Source organism: Microtus oregoni, unplaced genomic scaffold, assembly GCF_018167655.1.
Source record: "Microtus oregoni isolate MIOR12 unplaced genomic scaffold, Mior012 000015F_ref0000493, whole genome shotgun sequence".
Taxonomy (NCBI): domain Eukaryota; kingdom Metazoa; phylum Chordata; class Mammalia; order Rodentia; family Cricetidae; genus Microtus; species Microtus oregoni.
Window position 1 is genome coordinate 19,805,363 of NW_024543074.1, and position 22,469 is coordinate 19,827,831.

The following is a 22,469-nucleotide window of genomic DNA, read 5'->3' on the forward strand; positions in this document are numbered from 1 at the left end:
TTTGGCTCTCAGGGAGATGTTGTGCGTAGACGTCACGCGCACTGGTTCTGGAGTCAGCGCCGTGTGTCACCAAGGAGCAGCCATTTTGGGAAGGGGAGCTCAGGCAGGGGGACTTTGTATTTGTATGATTAGTTTAGGTCATAAGAAGAGAATGTAGAAGCCTGCCACCCATCACGTGACTAGGGCTTGTGGTTCAGAGCTAAGTGTAACTTGGTCCAGGGAAGGACCCTGTTTCTCCAGACCTGGGCGTCTGGGACGGGCTAAGTGGAACAAGATGAAGCTAAAGGTCCAAGACTCCCATCACCAAAAAGCACACTTGGGGTGTCACGTCAGGCAGATGTGAGGTGCAGGAACGAGACAGGTGGGAACATGCAGTGTGGCATTTTCTGTGGTGAGGGGGAGCTGGGAGCAGCCCAGTGCCTATGGGAAGGAAGGTGTTATCAGTGCACTGCGGTGTGCTCACACTGGGAGCCAGAACCGCTCAATGGCCCCACCTTCTTTACCTTCCTTATGAGTCAGCCTGACTGTGCTTAAGGAAAGGATCGGTAGGACGCCGGTCTAGAATGCGTGGAGTAAGGATGTTCCTGTCAGGTACAGCCAGCAGCAAAACCAGTGTAACAAACACTATGAAAGGCCAGTGAGGAGGCTCAGTGGGCACAGCATCTGCCAGAAAGACAGGACCTGAGTTAGATCCCACATCGTAGAGGGACAGAACTGACTCCTGAAAGTTGTCCTCTCACCCCCACATGCACACACACACACACACACACACACACACACACACACAGTAAATTAAACAAAAAAGCCTGGACAGGAGGAGTCACTGCTTGTTATGTTTGGAATATTCTCTTAAAAAATGAGAGGCATGCTCCTTTCCAGAAATTGCCTATAATTAACGAGGAAATAAGAAAATAAACAGCTAAGGGTTTCCAGAAAGTAAACATTGATGTTATTGGCCAAGTCAGAGTAAGGACCTGTTGGATGGAAAATGAGAGAAAATGGTGTTTGTAGTGACAGCATTTCAAACAAGTTCATTTTTCTCACATATGAAGGAAACCTGGAGGTTAGGCCTAGGTTGGTATGGTCACCAAGAAACCAGACCTTTCCGGTTTACTTCTCTGTCATCTCTTGTCTATATGTTCCAAGATGGTTGCCAGAGCACCAGCCACCACCAAATTCTGGCAGTAGATGACGACGGGCTGGAGAAGGGCTTGACATACTCGTTCATAATCCCCGTGAGAGAATCCCATTTGTCTGTCATTGGCCAGATGCCAGTGTCACACAGGTACACCATGCAGTGAGGGAGGATGGAAATGAGGTGCCAGCATGTTAGTGTTCTGTTAGGAAGGGCCAGACAGTGGTGGCACTTATTTAATCCCAGCACTCAGGAGGCGGAGGCAGTGGATATCTGTGAGTTCAAGGCCAGACTGAGTTCCAGGACAGCCAGAATTGCACAGAGAAATCCTGTCTCAAAAAAAAAAGAAAGAAAGAAAGAAAAAGAAAAAGAAAAAGAAAAGAAAAAGAGGGGCCTCGATCACACTCAGATGATGGAAGATGGAACAAGTGGGTTAGGTTCAGACCTGTTGTGGTGGGGGTGCCACTGGGCCCTGTACCTGGGCGGAGTTTCTGGTTTAGGAGGCGTATGTTTGGAGATGGTGAGGAAGCTGGAGATGCAGGAGAAAAGCCAGACCCTAGGACGGCTCGTGTGCAGAGCAAGAGGCCTATACGGTGGCCCCAGGAAGCTGAGTGAAAAGCAGCAGTGGAGATGGACTGGTGGCCTGGCCTCAGGCTGAAATGCTGCCCGAGGCTTGTGTTAGAGACTTGGCTATTCAGCTGACAGGCTGGGATGTGACAGGGTCCTGAGGTCCCTGACCTCAGCGGTGGGTTGACCGTTTGACCATTTGTATCTGATGGTGTTATTGGAAGGGATGAGAAACAGGAGGTAAGAGCGGGAGCAGTCTCTCCTCACCCTTCCTCCCTCTCCTCTGCTTGCTCCACCTGTCAAGGCGGCCAGGTCCGACCAGAAACCTCTAGCCATGACCCAGATCAGTCCTCATTCCATTCCAGTTGTAACACTCGGTTTGTCACAGTGGAGAAAGGAGGTGACTTGAGAGGGTGCAGGGATCAGGCCTGGGCACTGGGCAGAGCAAAGGATTAGATTGGAACCACTAAGTGACAAATTGACGAGCCTGGGCTCAGAGTGGCCTCTCTCACCGCCCTGACAGCTTTGCCCAGAAGACAGTTCGCTCAGGCAGGAAGCCCATGGGCTGGGGTGGAGACCGCTCAAAGGGCAGCATCCGAAGCTGGGTAGATTCAAGGATGTTAAATGATAACTCAGCAAACTGTCCTACAAACTATCCTACAAGGCAGAGAAGGGTGGGGCCCATTTTGCAAATGCATTCCTGCTGGAATTGGTGCAAAACCAACAAGTGCCTGGCCTGGGAGGTGAGGACTCCAGAGCATTTTCCACCAGGACGGAAGAGCTGATCACCCTGCAGCATGCAGGCCTGCTCCAGAGCTTCGCTGGACTTTAAATGACGGTGGTGGTGGTGATGGGGGTGGTGACGATGGTGAGGATGAGGGGGTGGTGGTAGTGTGTGAATGTGTGTACATATGAGGGAGCACACATGCCATGGTATACATGTGATGGTCATAGAACAACTTTCAGGGGCTGGTCCTCTCCTTTCACTGTGGGATCCAGGCATTAAATGCAGACCTTCAGGTTTTGCACCAAGTACCCTTCACTTCTGATCTGCCCTGCTGGCTCCGAACTGTCCATTTCCTCTCTGGGGCACACATCCTGGGTATCAGAAACGCTGAAAACCGTGCTAATGTAGCAGGCTGTGGCCAGTGCTTCCTCCCACTTGTCACCAGCCTCATTAGGAAGAAAGCATTTCTGGGGCTAGGGTGCAGGGTGCAGCGTCTTCACCAAGCACCACTAGTTTCTGAGGGTGTTCTAATTAACTCGCCTTTCCATTGCGTGTCCCGCTTGCCGTGGGTGCATCCAGTTAGATCTGTCTTCGTTGATGAGCAGAAGCAGTCCTGACTAGGTTAGCTCTTCAGAGAGGCAGTGGGCTCTGCATAGTCTAGCTCGTCCAGTCTTCAGAGGATGCATGCTCAGGGATTCCTATAAAGTTCAGTCTTTTCTCTTCCACAGCAGACACAGGGTTCCTTGTTCCTGCTGCAGGTGTTTTCAAACTCACCCACCCTCCTCCCATTAAAACCCCTCTCGGCATCTTACCATCTCAATGAATGACATTACTTCCTGACTATAAGCCTTGCACATAGACTGGCAAGAGGGCTCAGAATGCGCTGGCCACACAAACCTGGCAACCAGAGTTTGGTCCTCAAAAGACGGAAGGAGAGAGCCCATCCCACAAAACTGTCCGCTAGCTTCCATTGAGTGACCTGGCATATGCATGTTCCCTTTTAACAATTATTATTACTACAGACTTCTAAAATTTCAAGAAAAATCACACATATTCTTTGGAAAAATACAACAGAAAAAAGTAAAAACATCAAATAAGGGGCTGGAGAGATGGCTCAGCAGTACTGACTGCTCTTCCAAGGTCCTGAGTTCAATTCCCAGCAACTACATGGTGGCTCACAACCATCTGTAATGAGATCTAGTGCCCTCTTCTGGCCTCCAGGCAGGATACGGCATAAATAAATAAATAAATAAATAAATCTTTTAAAAAAAATCAAATAAGATCTCCTCTGTTTCCAGCTGCATATGATACCACAGGCTTGTCCTCCCAGCTTGTGAGTGAAGCTAGCCTGGGCTACATACACACCACCTCTATTTCCAGTGTTACGTTTTGATATGTTTGTTTTAAAACATAAATTGGCCTTACTGTTAAAGAAAAGGCAAATGATAATGGAAGGTCTAACTGCAAAGACGGCTGGAGGTTATTTCTGTGTGCTCAGCTTTCTGAACTTGCCTTGGAAGTCTGCTATGACGTGTTTATGGATATGCTCCCACTTTAGTCCTTTCCCACAGGACTTCTGTCAGAGACCTCTCTGGTCTCTGTCACAGCTGCGCAGACCACAGCAGCCTGCTTTCTGTGGTCGGCCCTTCTCGGTTGCACTTCTGCGATCTCCATGTAAGCAGGCTTATTTCTTTAAGAGAAATTCCTAGAAGTGGACTTGGTTGGGGTTCTAAGTTACCTGGGGAAGCTCATGCTACAGGGTGGAGCGCCCCATCTGCCTTCCAGGGGCCAGGGTCAGAGGTCAGTGGCCTGCCACATCCTCCCCATGCATGGGGACTGCCAGTGTTGTCCAAAGCCTCCCATGTATGTTTTCACTTTCTACTTGCTTATCAGCGAGGGGGACACTCTGGTCCCTCACTCTGTAACTTCCCTTCTTTGTGATGATGGAGCAGAAAGCATGTGAGGTTTGTGTTCTCCCACTGAGCCCCAAGTCCCAGCTTTTTAAATTTTAAGTCATTGTTTTACTAAGTTGCCAAGGCCATCCAGGAAATCCCCATCTCCCTGCTCTCCTAAGTAGCTGGGGTACAGACCTGCATTCCTGGGCTATCTGTCACTTCCCCTTGAGGCGATTCCTCTTGGATTCTTCCTGACTTTCCAGGATCTGGGGCAAAGCCTCCTTTTTCTGTGAAATCTTTCCTGATATCTCACTTTTCTCAAGGTGTGTGTGTGTATGTGCGCGCGCATGCATATGTGTGTGTGCGCGTGTGCCAGAGGAGGATGTTGGGCGTCCTGCTCTATCTCTCTGTCTTACTACTTCCTTAAGTCAGGATCTCACTGAATCTGGAGCTGGGAATGCAGCTAGCACTCCCAGCGATTGTCCTATTATTCTTTTCAGATTTTACAGGGGTGCTAGGATCAACGAGGGTCCTCATGTTCCTCCCAACCGCAAGCTGTATGTTTATAATGTTCACCTTCAATTTTCCCCTTCACAGTCTTCTTCGGTAGAGCCCTGTCAGATGCCCGTTCTCATTCAAGTCAATACCTTTGACCTCAGCTGGAGTCAAGGTCTTTAAATTGTGGAGTAGGACTTACTCACTTTTCTGGTATCGGTCAGGCCTGGCACAGTGACTGCCAGAGCTAGCCTCAGTGGGAAGGCCTGGCTCGGCTCTCCTACAGACAGGATACAGGCAGCCCACCACCCACCCTGCCATGCTGTAAAACAGCCAGTACCTGGTCAACAGTTTGACACATATCATTACCGGTAACAGCCTTGCAAAATCAGCCTGTGTAATCACAGTGTTCAGAACATGGAAAGGCTGAGAGAAAAGAATAAGTGCCTGCTCCTTCCCACTTGGCTCCCTGTGTCTGCCATCCCCCCTCCACCCGCTTGGCTCCCTTGTCTGCCATCCCCCCCACTCCCAGTGTCTGCCATCCCTCCCCCCACCCCGTGTCTGCCATCCTCCTTTCTTTTAAGTTTTTAAATTATCATTTTATTTTATGTGTATGGTATTTTGCCAGCATGCATGAATGCCACCTTGTATATAGCTAATACTCATGGAGGCCAGGAGAGGGCGCTGATCCTGTGGACAGGGAGTTGCAGATGGTTGTGAGCTACCCTGTGGATGCTGGAAATTGAACCCAAGTGCTCCGGAAGAGCCTCCAGTGTTCTCTGAGCCACCTTTCAAGCTCCACTTTCTTTGGTGTGAGACAGGGTCTCACATAGCTCAGGTTGGCCTTGAACTCACTGTGTAACCCTAACAGGCTTTGAACACCTGGTCCTCCTGGCCTGGCTTCCTGATTGCCGGATTTCTGGTGCGTACCATCATTTCATGTGCTTTCTAGCTAGAGTTTTTTTTTTTTTTTTGCCTGCCCCTAACATGGTTTTACTAATCTGTCATACTGAATTCTGGTTTTTCTTTTGTCACTTAATAAAACTACACACGAAACCGTGTGTTGAAACGTGTTCTGTGGTTTTGTCGTAGCTGACTAAGCGGCTTTATAGCCGCTTTCTTCACATGGCTCCCAAGCTGGGGCCTCTGGTCAGTTCCCTTGTCAAGGGCCCAGGACAGACTCTTCAGCTAGGCCGCCGGCCACTGACCAACCACAGCAGCCCCTCCCTCTCTGCTCCTGTGTACCTGTGCCCCTCCCTCTCTGCTCCTGCGCACCTGTGCCCCTGTGCTCCTCCCTCTCCGCTCTTGGGTACCTGTGCCCCATGCATCTCTTGCTTCTGGTTCCTAGTATCTTGTGTAGCAACAGATTGAGAAACGGCTTCCTTTTTCAGGAAGAAAACACAAGTGCTTGAGTCCTCGGGAGGTCAGATATGAGCACAGAAGGCCTCATGCCCTGTAGGGTCAGAGCCTCAACCCTGCTCCTACACGCTCAAGGGTACAGCCCTGCAGGCCCCAGGAAGCAGAACCTTCAGGGGGATCTGGTGGCACTGATTACATGTTCTCTGGCCTGGGGTCTGGTAGCAAACATTTGGCTCCATTTTCTGCCCGGTCCCAGCCGTCTCTTCTTTAGGAGGAATCTGTGTCTTGTGGATGATTCTTCTGGGGAGAACACTCCTTGGGGCTGCTGAGCCGGAAGCTGCCTTAGGTTTGGCTTCAGCCCCACCTCCCTGAGGAGTGGCTCAGAGCAGGCTGAGAACTGAGTCCACCCATCAGCTGACAGCCAGCAGTCCAGCTAAGGAGCCTGGCTGCCACAGTGGAATGACATCATCTGGATCTTAACCTCCTTCTCTGATGGTTACTTCATCTCTGAGTCCGACTGTCATCCCTACATGAGACGGTTACAGTACCGACTTGCTGCCTGGTCCAGTGAAATAGTGCTTGGATACTTTATAGGTCAGCCCTTGATTTGTTAAATAAAGTGGCTGAGCCAGGCGGTGGTGGCACACACATGCCTGCCATCCCAGCACCTTGAAGGCTGAGGCAGGAGAATTGAGAGTTTGAGATCAGCGTGGGTAGACTACATAGTGAGACTCTGTCTTAAAACGATAACTGACGGGGCTGGGGAGATACTTCAGTCAGTCAAATGCTTGTCCTGGGGTTCTGAATTCAGATCTCTAGAACCCACACAGACCCCAGGTGCTGTGGAGGCAGCCTAGGCTGTCGGTGAACTCCAGGTCCACTGAGCAGTCCTGTGTCAAAACAGAAGGTGGAGAACAATAGGGAAAGACACTCACCATTGACCTCTGACCTCCACAAGTACATACATGTGCACACACCTACACATGCACATATGCGCACACGTGCACACGTTTGGATCTGGGTCACCTGGATCTGGGTTTGGATCTGGGTCACCTGGGACTGGCCCTGGCTAGGCAAGACTCTAATGCTGCTTTGTCCGTTGGAGTGAAACCTGAGGTATGTGTTACTTCACCAAATGGGCCACAGAGTGTTACAGCCCACGGCGCTTGCTGCTTGTTTAGCCTGAGGTCTGACTGTGGATGAAACTGGATCTTATGCAAGACTGTGTGTGTGTGTGCCTGCGCGTACCTCAGACGGTTACCCCCCCCCCCCCGCCCCCCCGAAGGCTGAGTGCACAGAGCTCCTGCAATTGGCACGGGACAGGAGGCCCCCAATCTGGTTCTTTCTGCCCATGGGTGGGAAGGAGTGAACTGTGACTTGTCCCCATGAGGGGACGACACAGTACTGATGAAGTCTCTCCCAGGTAGAGAACAGGCCTTCTGGAAAATTCTGGCCACTCCTGGTCACGTGGCAGAGCAGCTGCTAGTTGCCTCCCTGGGTTTGTGCATTGTCGGTGATGTATGGTGTGTATGACTGAAGTGTGGCCTGCAGGGTCTGTTCCCAGGGCCGGGTTTACAGCTGGGTGGGTGGCCTGCTAGGTGAAGGATGGATGGGGCTGTGCAGGGTATTTATTAGGCTTGTACTGAGGGTGTTTGCTGTGGCGAGGAGCCAATTGAGTGGTGTTGTGTTGGCTTCTTGACCCCTGGGTCCCCATTTACAAGCGATCCTCATACTAAGATGCCTGTCATTTGCCTGCCACCCAGCAGGTCCCCCACATTCTGCCTTTCAATTTTATGTCAACGGGGCACCAACTGGAGTCATTCGGGAAGAGGGAACATCAGTTGAGACTCCGCCTCCACTAGACTGGCCTTTGGGCAAGCCTGTGGCGCATTTTTCTTGATTGATGATTGATGTGGAAGGACCCAGTTCACTGTGGGAGGTGCCATGCCTGAGCTGGTGGCCCTGGGTTCTGTAAGAAAGCAGGCCAGTCAGTAGCTTTCCTCCATGGCCACTGCTCCAGCTCCTGCCTCCGGATTCCACTTCGAGCTCTTCCCCTGACTTACCTCTTTGATGGACCCTTACCTGGAAGTGTAAGCAGAAGTTAACCCTTCTTTCCTTCCCAAGTTGTTTTTGGTTACAGTGTTCTATCCGTAGAAACCCTAACTGTCCTATGGCAAAGAGAGTGGGCTTGACAGTCACACTGCTGAAGCATGATTAATAAAAACTCAGGGTCAGAAATTGGGGTTCAGCCTGAAGATCCGAAAAGCAAAACAGCCAGCCCCTGCCTCTTACCTTGACCTCAGTGTGAAATGGCGAACCTGTCTCTAGGAATCTCAGAATGAGACTGTGTATTGAGAGGCGATAACTCCCGCTATATCCTGTCTAGGGCTGGGCTTAAAGGCGTGCACTACTGTGATTAAAGGCATGCACCACCTGGTTTCTATGACAACCAAGATGAAAGGTGTGCCTTACCATAACCTGGTCTGTAAGGCTGAGCAGTGAGTGAGGCTGTTTTCCTCTCAGATCTTCAGGCAGTCTTTATTAAAATACAATTGAAATGCCTCTACACACTGCCTTCATGCAGGCCCTCCTTTGCCTCCATAAACTACATGATTTGTGGCCACTTGTCTGTGGTTCATGTCTCTGTGAAATGGGGGTGGTATGACACAATTAATAAAAACCCAGAGACAGAAATTAGGGTTCAGCCTGAAGGTCAGAAAGGCAAAGCAGCCAGCACTAGCTTTTACCTCTACCTCAGTTCGAAATGGCGATCTTGCCTCCAGGAATCTCAGATTGAGACCATGTCTGTGAGCTGTCTCCTCCTGCTTTATATTCCTCTCTAGAACTGGGATTAAAGGTGTGCACCGCCCGGTTTCTGTGGCAAACTAGTGTGGCTGCTGGGATTAAAGGTGTGTGTTACCACTACCTGGTCTGTAAGGCTGACCAGTGGGGCTGTTTTACTCTCTGATCTCCAGGCAAGCTTTATTTATTAAACTACAAATGAAATGCCTCTACAGGACGGTGCCGAACTTCAGCTTTGTAGGGGGGATAACATGAGTAGCTCTGGGAAGGAGGGAAAACAGCTCTGTGAAATCCAGTTTTGTGGGTGCCCAGAGCCCACTGGTTTCCTGGGAGGCTGGATGGCCCGTAGCATATTTGTTTTCAAATGCATCCCTTTTTTGTCCAGGTGGAGTGCCTATGGGGTAGCAGGCGAGTGCGCGTGTCTGTATCTATGTGCGCTTACATGTCTGTGGTGTCACCCCAGCATACGCCTGGAAAACAGCCCCGTTTCTGCCTGCAGCAGGGCCACTTTGGCTTGCTCCCTCAGGCCACTTATGGTGGGGTAACTCTCACGGTTTGTTGGACTTTTCTGCCCAGTCTAGCATGGCCATTGAACTGCTCTTGACCTTCTGGGAAGAGTGAGGCCCAAGGAAGCCATCTTTCAAGGCGGGCCAGCCTCCCTGCGATTACCCCCTGTCAAGGAATGCCCAAAGAGAGCGCCAGGTTTGACTAGTAAATACGCAGCAGAATGTTTGAGAACCTTAAGTGTCTAGTTAGAGACTTCAAAGGTCCCAGGCCTTTTGAATTTTCTTGATAAAGATGACTGAACTATGAATGGTCAGGCTGCCTAGCCTAGTGCTAAGAAGGCTCCTCTGCCCCCCACTGCCTTTTTGCAGATAACGAAAGAAAGAAACCGAGTGTGCTTAGGCAGCTGACCGGTAGTAGGGCAATGGTCATGTGAGCTACCCAGGCCTGCAGGGTTCCTGGCTGGCCCTCCCTGCATACTCCTAGTGCAGCTCTGTCTGTAGTGCCATTGTTAGCGAGCCCTTCTGAGGCCCCGCTGACGCCTGGCTGCTGAGCACAGTTGCAGTGGGCTCAGGGCTGGAAGACTGGCCTGCAGCCTTCTGGCTTCTGCTTGTTGGCCTGGTGGCCTTGCTTTCTTTCCCTTCCCACAGCTGACATCACCTCACCCTTTCAGTTCCTTCCCTTGGGCGTCTGTTTATTTTCTCTGTCACCTTTCCCTTCCCGTTAGCCGACTGATCAAAGGCCCCACAGTGGCCGTCATGGGTTCCCTTCTGGAAAGAGGGGTGATGTTCTATCAGGCCATCCCCCTCCCCGCCTTCCTTATAAAGACCCTGCTTGGGACTCAGCATTTTAGTCTCTCAGGTTAAAGTCAGGCTTTCCTTTGGGGCAGGGTGGCCAGGGTGCAGGAACGCGTGACGATTAAATTCAGCGAGCACTCCACGCGTTGTGAAGTATTGTCAGTCAGCACGAGGGGTATGACGTGATCATAAATGTTGTCGGCACAGTGGCTGGTTATGTCACTGGTGGAAGGGGGTCCACTTTGGCCTCATTGTAAGTCAGACTCAGAGGTACCACTCGGGCCTTGGGGTGCACAGTGGATCGTAAACGGTGAAGGTTGGTGCTCATCTGCATTTGTCTTGTCCTTCAAAGAGCCGCGTGTGTCCACAGATCTGTAAGCCAGATCCTGCGCTTGGGCACTGGCCATTGGAAGTCCACCCTGCCTCCTGTCACCTGATTTCCCTACCAGGCCTTTCCCATGCTGAAGGCTGTAGAGAAGGAAGCCATGACTGAGTACCTGTGGGGCCCTCAGCATGCCAGGTGCTCAAACTCGCAGTGACATTTTATTTGCCCAAAGATCTCTTCCCTCACTTAAGACAGAGGAAGTAAAGGGTCAGACGGCCTGTCAGTCACCTGAAGCCATAGGCAGCAGGTGGAAGTGGGACGTGAGCTGTGGCCTGCACGGCTGTGAGCCCTCTTGGCCTTTGCAGTTCTGATGGGAAAGATGTTCTTACCCTGCAAAGAGGAGTGGGCAGAACAGTGTGGCAGACTGGCTGCAGAGGGCCCTCTCAGGCCTGGCCCCGCTCGCGGGTGTGATCCGCGCAGTCTCTGTCTGGCTTCCCCCAGCACTGGAAAACACAGGTCCTCTCTGCCTGGGACGTGATGCAGGTGCTGTGTTCAGAAGTGGGGGGCACCCGGGCTGTTGGGTTTGCAGGCTAGCTGGTCCTTCAGCAGAAGTCCCCCACCTCCACCCCAACACACACCGAGTGCCAGGCTCTAGTAAACCAAACAGCAAACTGGGCTCTGCATGGTTAGCGCGTTAGCTGTGAGCCCCAGTGCTTCGGCTTCCTGCATTCCAGCATGCTGGTATGCCAGAACTGCCCGGGACAGGCAAGAAGGAAGGCTTATCTTCATAGTAAAAAATGCCAATAAAACATCTCTTGGATCGGCTTCGTCGTTCCACCCACACCACCACTAGCTAAATTACCGTTTGTTCTCATCTTTTGCCGCTTGCGGTGGCTTCTTTGATTTTCCTGTCTCTGGTTTCTCCACGCCCACTTCAATCTGTTCTCCTCATGGTTTCCAAAACGATAATCATTCAGAAATGCAAATATGATCACATTTATCCTAGTGCTTCCCTCCCCATACCTGCATGATTATAGCTATTTTAGAGCTGTGGTCTTTCAAGACCTTCTAAAAAGTTTCCAGAACTTTCTCGGACCTGTATGAATCAGTATTGTCCTGAACCACTTAGTGTTCTAATGTTCTCTATGAGCCAGTATTGTCCTGACCCCTCCCTTCTTGGTCCTATCTAGTCTCTGACTGTCCCCCTCCCCCAGTTTTAGAGCTTTTGTGATGCTCATCTTTGCTCATAGGTGTCCCCACCTGCCATGCCCTCCCCACATTTGCCTCAGTGTGTGCCACACCCCTGGCTCACTCAACCATGCCCTCCTCTCTGATGCCTTGTGGAGGTCCCAGGCACCTCCCAGTTGGGGTGGTCTCTTGGAGCTCCCATAGTGTGTGCACCAGCCTCTGTGACTGCGAAGTTGAGCCGTAAACTCAGTTTTTAGCCGCATTGTCTGTCTGGTGGACTTCAGACAGGTATGTGGGGGTGTTGGGAGTAGAGCACAGGTGTGTCCGGACCTGGTGTGTGCATTGTATCAAAGCTCTTGTCCCTTCTTCCAGTTTCCCAACAGAAGTGCGGAGGGTGTCATACCTGTGTCCGCTGAGGCTGCTGTGTCATGGATGTTCAGAGGGTGGCGTGCCTGCTCTCTGCCTCCTTGTCTCTTGTGGTCCCCAGCCAGGCATGCCCGTGGACACGTCTGTTGTCTCAGTTGGATCCTGGGAACCATGCCACTTAGGACAAACACCATACCTGACCCTGGGAGGATGCAGTTTGACTGCTGAGTGACTGAAAAATGGATAGGCACACTTTTCTCTTGCCTAGGGCAGTCACTGCAGGACATGGGGATGTTTGCTCTCTTCTCGTGTAGCCCAGCATGTCCCCGAGGCGCCTCAGGGGCGCTGGCACTAAGAGCACACAGTGTAGGGTTTGGGGTCATAGTAATTAGTCGGGGCAGGAAACAAACCTTGGGAAAACAGTCTTGAGGCAGATGGCCCACAGACTTTTCAAGGCAAAGGTTGCTTTCCAAAGGGCAATATGTTTGGCTCACTCCTGGCTGTTTGGGTGGATGCTGTCGTAGGACGTTTAGGTCAGACAAACGCTGTTGAAGCTCACGGCCTCAGCAGGTATCACTGAGAACTTGAATCCTCGGCTGACTGTCAGTCCTGCCTGGCTTGCGCTTGGAGTTTCTCAGCAAACCCCACTAGTGCTTTTGACCAAGCCGGTCTACTTCCTGGCCTCAGTACGCAGTCTCGGGGTAATTAGAACCGGTGATAGTATCAAAGATGGTGGCACTTGTGCAGAGACGCCAGCTGACCTGTGAGCGCTTCAAGGACAGGATCCCTTGCACACCTGCCAACAAGGCCAGGGAGCAGGCAGGGGTAGACCCTTGCATTTGCAGCTTGGGGTCAGGTCACAGAGTTCGGTCCTGGTGGATGAGGACAGGGCCGTCAGCTCCATGCTCCCAGCTGTGGCCACTCTCAGTGTTGGCCTCCTTGGGAACATCTTCACTTGTGGTCTGGGGCAGACTTGTTTGTTTCTGTTTGAAGTTCCCCAACTTGGAGTTTGACGTCAAGGCAGGATTGCTGGTGGGGAGGCTTGCAGGGAGGCTGTCTCTGCACAAATGCACGGGCTGGCAGCTTCCCTAAGGAGCCGGCCAGGGAAGGTTATTGCACAATACTCAGCGTGGGGCCGCCGCCTCTCTCTTCTGCCCACCCCTTGGTTTCTGGCTGATGTTGTCTCACTCTCCCCCTTTCCTGCTAATGTCAGCCCTTCCGAGACCCCGAAGGGTTCGATTGAGAGCCAAGGGGCCACTTCTAGGGCCAAGCGCTGCGGTCAGCCCATGCCTGTTACTGGAGCCAGCAGCCGTGTGGTAGCCCCCAGAGCCGTTCTTGCATTCCCAGAAACTGTTTTGCAACACGTTGGCCTTGGTAGCCAGGCCAGAGTACTTAGCCAGCCGGGTTGGCAGGAAGTCCCTAGAAGCATCCAGCTTTGGAGAAGAGATGGAAGCTGGAAGGGAGCACCCCCAGGACTGAGCAAAGGGGCGGTAAGGGAGGGACGGCAGCTGTAGGAGCACGAAGGCTGTTCTGGGTGTAGTGGTTCGTGAGAGTTTCTGTGATCTCCAGAGGTTAGAAAGATGGAGACAGGGATTTGACTCTGGCAAGGATTGCTGTGGGCATCCACTCACTATTGTGTGTGCATTGCTGCACATGGGGGAGGAAAGACACAGGGTACTGGGGAGCTGGGGGCTGGTCCAAAGCCAGAGCCCATAGGCTAGAGTCTATGTAGATTTAGAAGACAGGGACAATGTGTGGCCGTCCAGCTGCTTTGTTCAGGTTGCAGAACATGCTAGGACTTCGGCATGTTCAGGGGTATCCACAGGTGCCAAGCAGGGGAGAGTAGGCATTAAATAAATTTGGAGGTGATCAGGTTTGGCTCAAGGGCTGTTGCAAATGGGAATAGAGAGGGTGGTCTGCTGGGATGTATAGACCCGTTTAGGAGGCGTGTGGATGCTGTGGCTTTCACGCACAGGTCTGTTGCCTGCTACAGAGCAGGCATTGCTGGGTTTGGGTCACAAGAGTTACATCTTTCCTAGGGCCATGCTGTGTATAGTGGTCAACACAGCTCAGCCAGGCTGAGAAAGTGGGTATCAGAAGTCAGTATTTGGGGAGCTTATGTGGGACTCAGGGGCAGAACATCAGACTAGATCATTTCTTTAACTATGTGATTCAGAAATTCCAATAAAGTTCTTGGTGTCCTCGTTTGTAGGCTGGGGATAATATAGCACAGCTACGCATCTCATGGGCTGAGCATAGGCTGAATGACTGGGATGAGCTAAGGCTGGTGAGGAGGGGTCCCTTGGCCAGCGAGTAAGCCAAGCCAGCTGCTCAGCACCCATCTCAACATAGCTGTGTTGTTTGCTGCTTAGTTTTGGGTAAATGAACATCCCACCCAAAGTGTATAAAGGGGGCTGGAGGGATGGGTCCGGTAGCTAGGAGCACTTGCTCTACTGGCAGAGGACCTGTCTTCAGTTCCTGGGGCTGTGTAGGGCGGTCCCTAACTACCACCTGTCACTCTGGCTTCAGGGAACCTGACACTGTCCTGCCCTTCACAGAAACCCCCATGCACATTCGTGTACACAGGTACAAACATGTACACATACATAAAAATAAGGCCAGGGTGGTAGCCCTACTGTTTATTCCAGCACTCAGAAGGCAAAGGCAGGTCGATCTCTGTGAGATAGAGGCCAACCTGGCCTACACAGGGAGTTCCAGGCCAGCCAGAACTACACAGTGAGATCCTGTCTCAAAAAATAAAGTAAAACTAAATAGAACCTTAAGCGTGTAAGAGTCTGTAATGTTTTGGGTTCCAGGTGCTTATTTTGTAGAAGGATGCACCAGTGTTATGGCTAGGTCTGGAGTTGGGTGACACTGGATGTCCCTTGGTGCTTATCAGGGATCTACAAAAATCCCTACTTCCTGGACATGCCATTGAGAAACCAGGAAGAGAAAGAGTTAGGCCCTGTACAAATGGGGAAGTGGTTTCTATGTCCAGGTTCGTAATTGAGTCCTAACACAATTTCGTGATTTTCATAATCCAGAGAACCTGCCTCTGTCCAAGCGACTCTGGTGTCTCCCTCAGCCTGCTCCTGTCACCCATTGGCCCCTGTATATTCCAGCATTGCGTATCTGCTACCCTAGACATAACCTGCGCTGCATTTGGACATGGAGCCTTGGGCCACAGGGAATGCCCTGCAATCATCAACACCTGAGCCAGAGTCAGGAGGGCAAACGTCTTGGCATCTGGCCACTCACCTAGTCCAGATCTCTGGTTTATAGGTCTCCTACAGAGTGGGACCTCACGAGCCTTGCTAGGCCCTGCAACTTTAGGATGGAGCTGATGTCATTTGCAGAATCAGCTCTCTGGAAAGAGGTGTTTTTGCGGAGGTATGAAGTGTGGCTCAGACAACATCCGCCAGAGAGGTCTGTGTGTCTCTTCTCACTGAGGCATTCTTACTGTCTGAGCTGGAGTGACGCTCACAGGGTCCCGTCTCCCGAGCACTCGCTGTGTCCTGGGTTCTGGAGTCCAGAGGGGATGCAGCAGACAGATGGGAAGACTGAAATGAAGTGATCTAGGCCTTCCACTGGGGAGGTGGCATGGGGCCGCAGTCTGTCTGACCGAGTGTCTCCCTCGGGGATGGAACAAAGGAACTAACCAGGTGGGTCAGGTGTTAGAGATCAACAGGAGGCTTGAATGTCCTTGCATGTGGATAGAATGTTTGCCTAACACCACCAGGCCAATGACAGTGCCACCCTGTACAAGCCCTTTGTCACCTCCCTGTGATCTCCAGGGATGGCCCAAGTAGTGCTGTGGGACTCGCGTTTTTCTTGCTGGTTCTAAATATTTTTGCAGGCAACTGACTAGCCTCAGCCTCCAAGTGCCACTGTCCTTCCCAGGTTGGAGCTGAGCCCTGGGGCTTTTCTCTGTCTTTACTCTTAACTGTCAAAGCTCCAAGCAGACGGTAGCTCTTTGAGTCCAGGCTGCTTAGTGAGTGCTTGCTGTATACAGATTGCTTTCTGTGTACAGCCTACCAGCTCGGCTCTGTAAATAAACCTGGCTGTGTGTCAGAGCACAGAGGGGCATACCCTCTTAATGCAAATGACTCCCAGTGTGTTGGGGTGGGCAGACCAAGGTCCTCCGCTGTGGCCAGCATCTTAATGGCTCCTGCCACTGTTGGTCACTTCCCTGGAACCTCAGGTACTTTTAAATTACGGAAAATGTAGATCTTGTGGGGTTTGTGGTAGAGGAAATGACACCCCCAGTGAGAGGTCCCCTGGCACCCCCTGGGCTAGGCTGGGCTGGGCTGGGCTGGGCTGGCAGGCCCTGCTGCGGATTGTCTCAGAAAGTGGCCATTTGGTGTTTCAGTGATTGCCCTGACTTTCAGAAAAAGTGAGAGCTGCTCCATTTCCCTGTGACAGGAGCCCTCAGTGCGTGAGAGAGCGCTGCTCTGGGACAGAGTGAGTTCACAGGGGACAGCAGCTCCAGGACCCCAGAGCTGCCAACAGTCACAGCGCACCAGGGGTTTGATCCTCAGCTTAGGCCTCACTGGCAGCATGAGCTGTGGTCTGGGTGTAATGAGGGGTTACTGTAAGTTCTACACAGTCCCGCCCATGGCCTGCTTGGCATATATAGCCCAGATCCCCACAGCTTTTATAAAGATGAGACTGGGGCACAGCTCGGTGGCAGAGCGCGAAGTGAGTGCAGCTGGGAGGTCCATGCCACGCTGCGAAGGTTTTTTGACTTTTGTTTGTTTTGGGGGGATTTCTCTGTGTAGCTGTCCTGGAACTTACCATGTAGACCAGGCTGGCCTCGAACTCAGAGATCCACCTGCCTCTGCCTCTGCCTCTGCCTCTGCCTCCTGAATGCTAGGAGTAAAGGAGCACACCATCATTTTTTTTTTAAACCCACAGTGTGCTAGGCTCCTGGGCTCTAGGGGTGATCAGAGATGTAGACTAGACCTGGCTCTGCAGAACTCATACCAAAGGAAGGGAGGCGGAGAAGCTGGAAGGACTGAGATCCATTTGGGCAAGGGCCGAGAGGCTTCCTGGAGGAAGGGATGTGGAAACCTAACCTAGGCCCAAGGATTCTTGGCAAGAGGTTCACTGGCACAAATATGAGTGAGTAGCTGGACAGGGCGGACACGCAGAACCGGAGACCCACAGGCTGGCTCAGGCCGAGACCAGGGTGGTACTTCCCTGCGTTAGCTGGTCACAGCCGAAATCCTGTGTAAAACAGCTGTGTCACCGATCATCCCCAGAGGTCCAGCGTGAAGCCACACTGAAATGGATGGTCATTACCGACACTGTTGTTAACACTAGGGGCCTCGTCTCTTCCATTAGTGTGGAAAAGGGTCGTTTGAATTCACACAGCTGTCTGGTGGGTAGGCCTGCCTCTGGTCAACCCTATGAAGCTATGGTTGGCAAGCCATTTTCTGTGGAGGGTGGGAGGGAGGGGAGAGGGAAGGAGAGGGGTGAGATCCTGAGGATAGGACTCTGGCGTTTCCGTCCTCCTTCCGTCTCCAGCCATTTATGAACACCTGCCACACCCAGGTGCAGTTCTCAGCAGGAGGGGTCAGAAGTCAGTGAGAGGCGCAGGCCCTGCCTCCACGTAGAGTAGGGGCACCTAATGTGTTACCTGTGGGGATTCCATATCCTCGTTCAGGATGAGCTAGTTCCTTGGGGGTGTAGAGGGGTGAAGAAAGACTCAGAGAAAGGAATGAATTTCCTCAAGGTCACCAACCAGTGAGTGCAGATTTTAGCTGGGACCTGTTCATCTGGGAGATGGGTATCCGGCTGCTAGGTGAGGGAACCAGGAAAGTTGTAGGGTATGGTAGGGGGTGTGTGGGCAAGCTAGGGATGGTTTGGGGCTCTGAGTTTCAAGTTTGCCTCTGCTTATCCTGTAAAGAATGAATCCGAGCCTAAGGGAAGGATGGGTGTGTCCCTACTTAGGTCTGCACAGTAAAAGTGCCATCTGTGCAATGACATTTGTGAACTTTGCCCTGAAAATCTTTTCAGGATCTTAGGTTTCCTGGTAGAATAGCAAATAGACTGGGGGTTGGGAGACTAATCAACAAAGAGTGTGATTAGTACTGTCTGCCCTGGGCATCAGAACAGGGTGCAGGGGTGTCCTGGGCTCAGTGAGGAGTGTGATTAGTACTGTCTGTCCTGGGCATCAGAACAGTGCAGGGGTATCCTGGGCTCAGTGAGGAATGTGATTAGTACTGTCTGCCCTGGGCATCAGAACAGGGTGCAGGGGTGTCCTGGGCTCAGTGAGGAGTGTGATTAGTACTGTTTGTCCTGGGCATCAGAACAGTGCAGGGGTGTTCTGGGCTCAGTGAGGAGTGTGATTAGTACTGTCTGCCCTGGGCATCAGAACAGGGTGCAGGGGTGTCCTGGGCTCACCTGTACAAGCACTCTCACCAAACATCCTAACTATATACCTGAGTGCATTATTTTGACTCTGTTTCCCCCTACCAATGATTCCTGTTACTACTAACATTCCTGACACTAGTTGGCATGATTTGGGACCTTGTGAGAGGGCAACAGACTCTTGGATGGGCTGAGGAGAGGGTCTTTTTTGGGGTTATTGGTGGAGCCAAACTATATTTCTTAAAAAAAAATTAGTCTTATGTATTGTGCATGTGTGTGTATGTGTTCTTGTGGGCACGTGCATGTGGAGGAGTTGATGTCAGATATTTTCCTCGGTTGTTCTCTAGCTTTAAAAAAAAAAAATTCTTTTTGCCGGGCAGTGGTGGTGCACACCTTTAATCCCAGCATTCGAGAGGCAGAGGCAGGTGGATCTCTGTGAATTCGTGACCAGCCTGGTCTACAAGAGCTAGATCCAAATCAGACAGAAGAAGGCTCCAAAGCAACAGAGAAACCCTGTCTCAAAAAAAGAAAGTTCTCTGTAGGGTCTGTGTATGTGTGTTTGTGTGTGTGTGCATGCACGTGTGTGTGTGTGTGTGTGTGCACGTACTCCATAGCACACATGGGACGGTCGAAGGACAGTTGTTTCCTTCTTCCTTCATGTGGGACTCAGAGGTAAAACTCAGGGTTAGTTTATCAGTCTTGGTAATAGAAGTGCTTTGACCCTCTGAGCCATCGGGTCGACCAATATTTACAGTTTTTTGGGTGCATGTTAACTAGATAAAAATGTCATCCAGCTCTTGAGAAACACATTGGGATCTTTATGGTGATGGGAAAAGGGATACATTACTTAGACAGCCAAACTCTTTGGGCCTGAGTGTGTCTAAGTGACAGGGTCTGGTGTTTAGATGGTGCTTGCCTTTGGGGGGAGGGACACTGAGAGTTGCAATAAGGTTAGAATCTGGTCTTAGATATTCTCATGGATGCCACTGGCTTAGCCAAACCAGGTAGCTGCTCTCCTTGGTTTTCTTGGAGGGCGGTGGCATGTTCCCTTCTGTTTGAGCCTGCTGGGTAGCCTCAGCTGGAAGAGCCTCCTTTCAAGCTTGTCCGAGCTGTGCCTTCCTTTTGTGTCTTGCCTCTGCCCTTATGTCCCTCAGTGCTGCTCTGAGCTCTCTGCTTGACCCGGGTCAGTCCGTCCTTGTTCAGGCTTATCTTCCATGAGGTTTTTTTTTTTTTTTTTTTTTTTTGTTGAAAGTTTTGGACATTCTTCCCCTGGGTCTGGAATTTGCCAACATCTTGGGGGTGTGTATCCCCGATAGCTGTGCTTTCTGTGCAGTGATGAGCTGACTGCTTGTCCCTTCAACTCTCTGAGGGAGCATTCTTTTTATCATCTGTGTGCATGTGTGTGTGTGCGTGCGTGCGTGCGTGCGTGTGTGCGTGTGTGTGAAGGATAAGCGACTTGTCCAGCATCACAGAGCCAGGGGAAGGAAACCTGCCCCAACCCAGGCTGTCTGAATCACAGCTGGAAGCTTGCTTATCTTCGCAAGCCCCCTTTCCTTGTTATCAGTTAGCTGTATTTGAGCCCCAAGCAGGAAGGCTGGCTTCTGTTTATCTGGCCGCTGTTGTGAATACTGTTGAGGAGCTGGTCTTGAAGGCAGTGTGGTTGGCCTGCCTCAGTGAAGGAGGGGACTCCATACTTGGGACCAGACCATCTTAACTCCTCTCCCCCTGTGTAGCCTTTCTTCACCATAAATGACAGTGAGGGTTTCCCCGCCCCCTGCTGGCTCCTGCCTGAGCTCTTTCAGATGGCACGTGGCTGCCACATGCCTGTGCCACCCATAAAGGTAACCTTGTCTTTGCTGGACTTCCTGCAGGCGAAGCTGGTGCGGTATATCTGCAAGCAGCGGCAGTGCAAGCTGAGCGTGACCCCCAGCGACAGGACTGCCGAGCTCAACAGCTACCCGCGCTTCACTGACTGGCTGTATATCTTCAACGTGAGGCCCGAGGTGGTGCAGGTATGCAGCAAGACCCAGGCCAAGAACAGACAAAAGGGGACAAGCAGGGGTCACATCCAAACCTGAGGACGAGGCTCACATGGCTAAGATATGGGGGCTACATGCTCTGTTCTTGGGAAGCGGGGTGGTATGGGCTTTGGGGAACAGCAGCATCCAGTAGAAACCCAGAGTACCTGTGGCTACAGCAAGTGCCCCACGTGCCAGTGCCTCATAAACTGGGACAGCCTGACCACACTGGTCAATCATTTGATCACATGATAATGACCTTTTCTGGAATCCTTGATTCTATGGCAGACATTGTATTTAACCCTGACATTGTAACCTTGGGGCTAGAGAGATGGCTCAGAGGTTAAGAGCACTTTTTGCTCTTGCAGAGGACCTGGGTTCAGTTCTAGGACCCAGTACCCACAGAGTGGCTCACAACTATCTGTAACTTGAGTTCCAGGGGATCAAATGCCCTCTTCTGGCCTCCACAGTCACCAAGCATGCATGTGGTGCACACACATACATGCAAACAAAACACTCATGCACATAATAAAAGAAAATGAAATGGTTATCTTACTCTGCCCAGAGTTCTATAAAGAGGGTTTTGCCATTCTTCTGTCTTCTACTCCACTGGCAAGTGGCAGCCAGGGGACTGAGAAACAAGAATCCAAGCTCAGTTTACTCTCCCCACTGCTGAAATGTGTTCTTTCTTTTGTGGTTCATCTTTCCATCCATCCATTCTACCCACCCACAACTTACCAGTTAACTAAGCAGTATTCTTGAAGAACGTATCAGGGTCCAGGGCAGCCTTCGTGGAGCTACCATAGCAACCATGTGAAGCTGTGCCTCGACAGGTCAAGTCTCTAAAATGTAAAAGACTAACCTGCTAGTGCTTAAAGCTAAGTCCATTGTGTGCAGGCTCTGAGGAAAACAGAAAGAAGGGGAAGACTGTCCATTGGGACCGGCTGTGTACTGCTCACCTAGCACATCTGTGGGGCAGCTCCCGTTGGGACCGGCTGGTGTAATCTTAGGCTTCGCTCTCATCATTTGGCAGTGAACCCACTGCGTTTTTCTCATGTTTTCACACTTCCGTGTCTTATTTATTGCTTCTTTATTACTGTTTTACAGAGTGGGTGTGGTAAGTTATCAGACGAAAGTGAATTCCAGCCGTTGGCTATTAGGTGTGACAGTGACCAGTACTAGCACGACGGTCTTCATAAGTACTTGACAATTTCCCTAGGAGACATTCCTGAATAGAAAAAGGACTCCAACATAAAGTGTGCCTTGTCCTGTCATAGGGTTGGGGAACGAGTGGATCCCAGCCTGACTGGCCCAGTTACCCTCATGTGTGTCATGGTCCACGTTATAGGCAGAAAGGGAGGCTGGAATAGGACTGAGAGAATCTGCTCTGTACAACAACCAGTTGCACTCCCGCACACACGTGGGTGCACATAACACACACACAGAGAGTATAATGAGCTACAACCTCTGTCTGTCTCCTCGCCTACCTCCTTGTTCCTCAGTCTTCTGCCATACAGGAAGGAGGTTGGGCGTACAATTTGGGCACAGATATAAGTACATAGACTTGGCAATGGTGCAGAAACAAACTGAGCCACCACCCCAGCCCCCGCTGCCGCCGTCATCTGAATCACCCTGTATCTCCTCCATACCCAGGATCTACATCAGGGACGAGGACAAATGCGTGCATGGTTCAAGTTCACGGTGCTAGGCTCTAGCCTGTGCCCTTTCACCCCCTTTGTTCTCTGAAGATATACGTGGCAGCTGGTCTTATGCCTCAAAGGACTTCTCTGCAAAAGCCTGAAGAACTGGGAGACTCCATCTTTGGGAGAGGCCCCAGTGTGCCCAGGGCAGTGGGTGGCAGTGTGGAGCTTTGCTGCAGCTGCTGCTGTCGCCCCTGAGAGCTGTGTGATGGCAGCCAG

The 22,469-nt window shown here is 51.4% G+C and overlaps 1 protein-coding gene across 9 annotated transcripts in view; it reads left to right on the forward strand.

The window, feature by feature from the left end:
- Window positions 1–22,469, forward strand: part of Ksr1 (kinase suppressor of ras 1) — a 130,327-nt gene that overhangs the window by 49,790 nt on the left and 58,068 nt on the right. For all 9 annotated transcript variants that reach the window (XM_041664130.1, XM_041664127.1, XM_041664133.1 and 6 more), the window contains exon 2: window positions 20,404–20,544. In XM_041664130.1, the coding sequence (XP_041520064.1) occupies window positions 20,404–20,544 (141 nt within the window). The remainder of the gene's footprint in view (window positions 1–20,403; window positions 20,545–22,469) is intronic.